Source organism: Nicotiana attenuata, unplaced genomic scaffold (genome assembly GCF_001879085.1).
Source record: "Nicotiana attenuata strain UT unplaced genomic scaffold, NIATTr2, whole genome shotgun sequence".
NCBI lineage: Eukaryota > Viridiplantae > Streptophyta > Magnoliopsida > Solanales > Solanaceae > Nicotiana > Nicotiana attenuata.
This window is the reverse complement of record NW_017670282.1, coordinates 1125409-1132661: the sequence shown is the minus strand read 5'-3', so window position 1 is coordinate 1132661 and position 7253 is coordinate 1125409. Positions and strand designations below refer to the sequence as shown.

The 7253-nt window shown below is 33.2% G+C and overlaps 1 protein-coding gene across 1 annotated transcript; it reads left to right on the top strand.

Annotated features, from left to right (window-relative positions):
* The first annotated feature begins 2414 nt into the window (after nt 1-2414).
* On the top strand, nt 2415-6506 carry LOC109237204. Its single transcript, XM_019403476.1, has 3 exons — nt 2415-3449; nt 4267-4806; nt 6080-6506. The coding sequence occupies exons 1-3, from the start codon at nt 2529-2531 to the stop codon at nt 6191-6193; spliced, it is 1575 nt and encodes a 524-aa protein (XP_019259021.1). The 5' UTR covers nt 2415-2528; the 3' UTR covers nt 6194-6506.
* The last annotated feature ends 747 nt before the right edge of the window (nt 6507-7253 follow it).

Genomic DNA, 7253 nt, shown 5'->3' with positions numbered 1-7253 from the left:
AAATGTGAGACAGTGAGATTGAGTACTCTGAAAGTGTGCGTACATGAGTTCATCTTTGAGATACATTGCTTGACATGCACATATGACATACAGGCATAGAGATGCATTTTCCTCATGTTGTACGGTATCACATTATTCATGACTTCTCACACATATTAACATATAGGCATAGAGATTTATTTTTCTCATGCCATTTGAAAATTAAATATTTGCATGTTGAAAGCTTTTTTGCGAAAAATTACAGTGTTCAAACTTACTTATATTTTTGGCGATTTCGATAAAAGATTTGAAATTTCACTGATATACTTGAAAAACAAGCCTTATTTCAGAAACTGTGAACGAGCTGAGCATTTTTTCTCTGAGTTACTTCTTCTATTACTTTCATTATGTTGTTATGAACTGTTGTTGGCTATTGCTGTTGGACTCCGACCTTTATTCCAGCTCGTCACTACTTTCAACCTAAGGTTATGTTTGTTACCTATTGAGTACATGGGGTCAGTTGTACTCATACTACACTTCTCCACCTTGCGTGCAGATGTTGGATGCTGATGTTGCTGTGATCGGCGGGAACTGGAATTGAAGACTTACCTGTGTTCCGGATGTTGCTGTATGTTGTTCATGGTAGCCTTAGATTTATAAAAATCTGTTTATGTACATTTCGAAAAGATGATGTATTTATTTCATACTAGCTTTGTAAATTCTAATCTTAGAAGCTCATGATTTGTATTACCAGTCCTTGGGGAATGTATAAAAGATTCAAATATTTTTTTTATTTTATTTAATTGTCTTATTAAATTTCATTAGAATTGGATAGTTGTTAATTGGCTTACCTAGAGGGTTGGGTTAGGTGCCATCACAGCGGCAGTAAATAGAATATAGTACTATTTATTAATTTCTTATGAAATAAAACTTTATTAAACTCATATCTATAGATAGCAAAGGCTTAAAAGATATTTGATTAAAAATTGGGGCTAGTATACATTCCAAGTAGATCCAATATTCCAATCTTTTGGATGAATTGATTTGAGCTACACTCATCCTTAAATGATTTCACTCATCCAAATCTTCCGATGGGTTAACAATTACACATTTAGGAGTAAAATATATATATATATATATATATATATATATATATATATATATATATATATATATATATATNTTTGTGTGTGTGTGTATATATATATGTGTGTGTGTGTGTGTGTGTTATATACAAAATATATACATAGTTTATGCACCTTTTAGCTAGAGATTAGCCAAGAGGCAAATTCTGTATATTGCCAAAAAAAAAAAAAAAAACATACTTCAATTTGGAGACGCTTGTTCCATTAATTACTCGAAATCATTTTCTCGCTTCTTTATAAATTGTAAATTAATGCTTCAAAAGCATCTTATTTAAATGTACTTAAATACATGTAACCTATCAAGATGTGTTAATTGATTTAGGATATTTATTAGCAATTTAATAACACCACGGTCATTCGTTACATAGATGTTTAATTAGAAAACAGGATGATCCACAGTTCATTGATCTCATTTCTCCCCTGATCCATAGTATATTTACAAGCATAAAAGCCCATTTTCTATTTTCCATTATTTAAAATTATCCCTTAAAATATTTTAATCTTTTTTCCTTTTTTTAAACATAAGTTGTTAGAACAATAAAAATCATAACTATTCCCTGTTGAGGATGTGCACAACTCTTCCACGTAGAAGTTGACACCAACAATTTCATTTATTTATTATTCTTGTGTGTTATTTCTTGTTAAAGATTAATGTTTAGGCATTCATAGTGCTCAAGTTGATCTTCACCACTCTTTAAGCATTTAAAACTAGTATGATCTTCTATTTTTTTGTAAGAAACTCCAAGAAAAAAGGATAACATAGACAAAAATAGTAATAGATTGTTTTAAAAAAAATTATTTGACCTGCGTGCAAATTGACTTGAAAATTATCTTCTTTCTACTTTTGAAAGATGAGTCAGAACCGTTCTAACATGGCTGCCATATTGTTTTGACCTCTCTTTGATAATTTGGGACTCATGAACCACCCAATAAAGATAGGGCAAAGATCACTCTACCCGGTAGCCGTAAAAGTATATAAAATTTATATATTTTTTGTATATAATATACAAATATATATTTCGACTATTATTTACAAAGTTAATTTTGCAATAAATATCATGATTTTAGGTCAGCTCCATTACACAATCCAACATGCATAAAACAGTTTCCTTGTGATGAAACTTACAAATCTTCTCATAAATATATTTGCTTACCTCGAATATAAATATAAAAAAATCTAAAAATTCGAAATAAGATATAAATCAAATCTTATAACCACCCAATCAGGCAAGAAGTAGGATATATAAATAAACTTTATAGCGTCCCTTAGCTTTAAGACTTAATATTTAAGTAGAAGACCACAACCCTATTGAACCAAAAAAACAAAATACAAAAAATCATAACAAGCTTCCCTGTTTGAGAAAAACTCTTTTCCCTTAAAAAAGCAAGAAAATTTGAAGGAAAATGTCTCAGCCACCTCAATCTTCTTCTACTTCAAATATTCAAGATCCATTAAAACTCTTGACAGTACATTACTACGTCCCATTATTTCCTAACACCAAAATCACTAATATTTTCACAATTTTCATGAAGGGTTTTCTTGCAATTTGCTTATTTGCTTCCATTTCTCTAATTTCCTTCACTGCTTTCTCTAATCGGTCCAAATGGTTTAGCTGTTCAGATTGTGCTGAACATGAGAAACTACTTTCGCCACAACATTCCTATGCTTATACTTCTGCCGTTACAATTAGTAACAAAGAAAAAAATATCAAAGAAGAAGAAATTACAAACATAACCCATATTTTATTTGGCATTGGAGGGTCCGCAAAGACTTGGAATAATCGTAAAAGTTATTCCGAACTATGGTGGGAGCCAAACGTGACTCGAGGGTTCGTTTGGCTCGATGAAAATCCTCAAGAAAACGAGTCGTGGCCTGACACTTCACCACCCTATAAGGTCTCAGAGGATACGTCGTCGTTTAAGTACACGTGTTGGTTTGGTGACAGGTCAGCAGTGAGAATTGCGAGGATTGTGAAAGAGAGTTTTGAATTGGGATTGGAGAATGTAAGATGGTTTGTTATGGGGGATGATGATACAATATTTTTTACAGAGAATTTGGTGACGGTTTTAGGTAAATATGATCATAATCAAATGTATTATATTGGTGGGAATTCAGAAAGTGTGGAACAAGATTTAGTGCATTCTTATGGTATGGCTTATGGGGGTGGTGGAATTGCAATTAGTTATCCTCTTGCAGAAGTGCTAGTGAAAATTTTAGATGGTTGTATTAATAGATATCATGATGTCTATGGTTCTGATCAGAAAATTGGTGGTTGTATGTCTGAAATTGGCATTCCTCTCACCAAAGAACTTGGCTTCCATCAGGTATACAAATCTTTCATTAATTTTAAGCTGAGATTTTATTTTTATTGAAGCAACATAGCGCCCGCAAGGGTTGGCTGAGTTGGTTTCCCACACGGGAGACCTGGGGTTGATTCCTATCACCACCAGCCTCCTCAGGCAAAGCTCGTCCCATGGGGCTTGCCCAAATGCGGTTTACATCTCATGTGCGATTTGCGAGTTATTGCATAGTGACCAGGTTATGCAATGTGCACGGCAAGGGTAGCGGCTACGGATTTTCCTAGGAAGTTTCCAAAAAAACATAGAATATTTTATATATAGTCAAATCATTTTCAAGTTGAAAAATAATCAAAAAACTCCAAATGTGTAAACTAATATGAAGATTTATGGAAGAAATTAAAATTGTTGGATGATTTCTTCCTATTTGCTTAAGTTTTAGTGGGGACATATACACCATTTTATCAAGAGATTTATAATATTTACTGTAATATTTTTTCATTTTAGCTTTTAGGGACAGACTTATGCTGGAGTCAAAGAAAATTCCGAAATTAATTTTTAGATGTGCTTATTTCAGCACTCACGACTTTTTGTTCAAAACTCCAATATGAATTAATATAAGTACCATCTTTTATTGTGTTAGATTTAAGTTGTATATTCTGGCAGTATAAATATATGATGGATATACAAGAAACTCACACAGGCTTTTGGCAACACTAATTTTTTCTAATCTTATTTAAGACTCACAAATTTTAGTTCAAAACTCCAATTAATGTTTATTATATTGTTCTATATTGTGTTATATTTAGTCGTATATATTCTGACAGTGTAAATAATTTTTAAGATGGATATACAAGGAAGTCCTCGCGGGCTTTTGGCAGCACATCCATTGACACCAATTGTATCACTGCACCATATAGGCGTTATACATTCTCTAATTCCATTAATGGATCGAGTTGATTCAGTGAAGAAGGTGATTGAGGCTTACAAAAAAGACCCTAGTCGAACAATGCAACAAAGTTTCTGTTACGATCTGAATAAAAATTGGTCAGTATCAATGTCATGGGGATATTCAATTCAGTTATATCCAAATTTAATGAATGCTAAAGAATTGGAGACACCAATGAGGACGTTTGAAACATGGAAAGGGTTTGAAGAGCCATTTACGTTTAATACTAGGCCAAATTATATAGAACCATGTCAAAGGCCAATAGAGTATTATTTGGATCAAGTTATTGAGCTTGAAAATGGAGAAACTTTGACAAGTTACAAGAGAATTGGTGATTATAACAGGCAATGTGAGAATGAAAATTATGCACCAGCATTAGCAGTTCAAATGGTTAATGTCACGTCTGCAATTTTATCTCCCCAAGTATGGAGACAGGTAAATTTCTGGTCTAATTTGTTTTATGAATCTTTTATTTTTTATACTTTTCTTAGTTTTCCGGGCGACTAAGTTGCCTCCATGTGACCAGGAGGTCACTGGTTCGAGCCGTGGAAACAGCCTCTTGTAGAAATGCATGGTAAAGCTGTGTACGATAGACCCTTGTGGTCCGGCCCTTCCCCGGACCCTCCGCATAGCGGGAGCTTAGTGGACCGGACTGCCCTTTTTTTAGTTTTGCAGGCGACTAAGTTTTTGTGTATTAGCCTAGTACTAGTATTTCTTTTTCATGAATCTATAGGTCACGGGTTTGAGATGTAGAATCAGCCAATGATGCTTGCATTAAGGAAGGCTGTCTATATCACACCCCCTTGGGGTGGGCCCTTCATCGGACTTGCGTAAATGCGAAATTCTTGGTGCACTAGACTGCCCTTTTTAACCTAGTACTTGTATATTTGGTATGGCCAAAAATATATTTTGAAAAATATTTTTTCAAGATTAAGTTAATTCAGATATTTAGCTGTCAAGTATATGTTTTCACCAAAAGGGAAGTTATTTTCCTTGGCAACTATAACCCTTGTGGTCCGGTAATTCTTCGAATTCCGCGCATAGCAGGAGTTTAGTGCACCGGACTACCCTAAACTATCTCAACAACTACAAGCTTCGGATCACTATTCCAACCAACCGTAAATATGGTTATCAATTTGTAATATTAAAAAATCAGGTTTACAAACATTATATAATCTTCAATACATTTTCTTTTCCAAAAATTATTTTTATTCTCTAACTTTTCAAATGTACAGAGTAAGTTATTCCCCGTCATTTAAGCCAAAAATTTTCCGCAAGTAAAGTCTCTCATTTAGAATTTTTCAAGTATAGTCTCCCAAATTTCAACATAAATATTTTGATTAGTTAACATCCCTACGACGTGTCAATAACATTAAGTGGTTCTGTTGACTATGAAAAAGCTGTTTAATATTCGTCAACATTCGACCAGAAAAGGTACCAAATCAGTTTGGTAACGTGACTCCTACTAAATAGTAAATATACATAACTAGAAAAAGCCATAATTATTTGCGAGAATGGCTGTTTATATTCTCTCGTTGACCACAAGTAACAACACATAAATTGAATAGCCAAAATTTGCTGCGAAAATGGCTGTTTATATTCTTTCTACGTGCCATAAAAGATTTGCTTTTGACTTGAAATGTTTTATTTCTCAAATTTCATTTAATTAGTGACTAACACGTTTGTTTGACCAAAATACCTAAAACAGGCACCACATAGGCAATGCTGCGAGGTTATGAATGGTGAAGATAGTATTGAAACTGTCCTACAAATCAGAATTAGAAGCTGCAATAAATGGGAATCAGTAACTCAGCCCTTTTGACTACGACGAACATTAACCGACTACGGCAAATGGAATTGAAACCTTGCTAACCAAATTGTATAGTACTGTATGCCATGTTGTTCGAGCTCTTCAAAATACAGATGAACCCGTATTGGATCGATCCATCAAAAATATATTATTTTTGGAGAATTTGGCGCGCACTCGAAGATATTTTTGAAGAGTCCGAGCACATAGCTATTATATATCCTCAATTATTCTTTCCTCCCCACCTTTTTTTATAAAAGATATATGCTGGCATATAATTCTCCTTTGTAACTGATGATAGTTATTGGAAAAGAAAATTTTTCTGTGAGGTTTTATTTTTTATAATGAGGATACCCTACTTAGCTATAGGACAGTTTTTCTAGAGTGCATTAATCTGTTAACTGAAGACCGAAGTAATTTAGTGTTCCATACAAGGAAAATGAAAGCAGAATTGTTCGGAAATGTTCACTATTCGTTCAGTGATTTCCCCATCGATATTGTTAATGCAATCTTTATTTTGAAGTAACAGATTTAAAACTTAGCTTTTAAGATAGGTGCTATCGGGTGATCTCAGTTTGAACAATTGGACAATTCGTATCCAAAGTTGAGATTGTATCTTTTTAGATCCACTTTAATCCAAAAGAGTTCTATGCAGATTGGGTTTTCTCGAAGAGCTTTACTTGAATATATTGATGCTTATCTACTAGTAGATTTTTTAATAATTATTGAACAAATAACCATATCTTAAGTGTTTGTAGATAACAATCCATTTCTTATAAAGTTATCTAATTGATTTTTCTCACAGAAGTACATCAGTATGTATGTTTGTCAGTATGTGTATCGTGTTGGGATGATGGGCTACTTGGCGTCTGAGCCGAAGCAGAAATAAAAGAACTGGGCTTCTAGATAAACAGGCCTATATACAAATAGGGGAAAAAATTACATAATATAGCCGCTTTAAAAAATAATAACCTGTAATATATATATTTTGTAGGGAAAATTTCACATAAGAACATCTGGGCTCCCTAATTTTTAATTTTATAGCCATATTTCAATGGAATTTTTACCTCCTGTA

Excerpts from the sequence above, each read along its gene's own strand:
- LOC109237204 (XM_019403476.1), top strand. The coding sequence starts at position 2,529 with ATGTCTCAGCCACCTCAATCTTCTTCTACTTCAAATATTCAAGATCCA. Across the intron at positions 3,450-4,266 it reads AAGAACTTGGCTTCCATCAG|ATGGATATACAAGGAAGTCC; the intron begins GTATACAAATCT and ends ATAATTTTTAAG. Across the intron at positions 4,807-6,079 it reads CTCCCCAAGTATGGAGACAG|GCACCACATAGGCAATGCTG; the intron begins GTAAATTTCTGG and ends TACCTAAAACAG.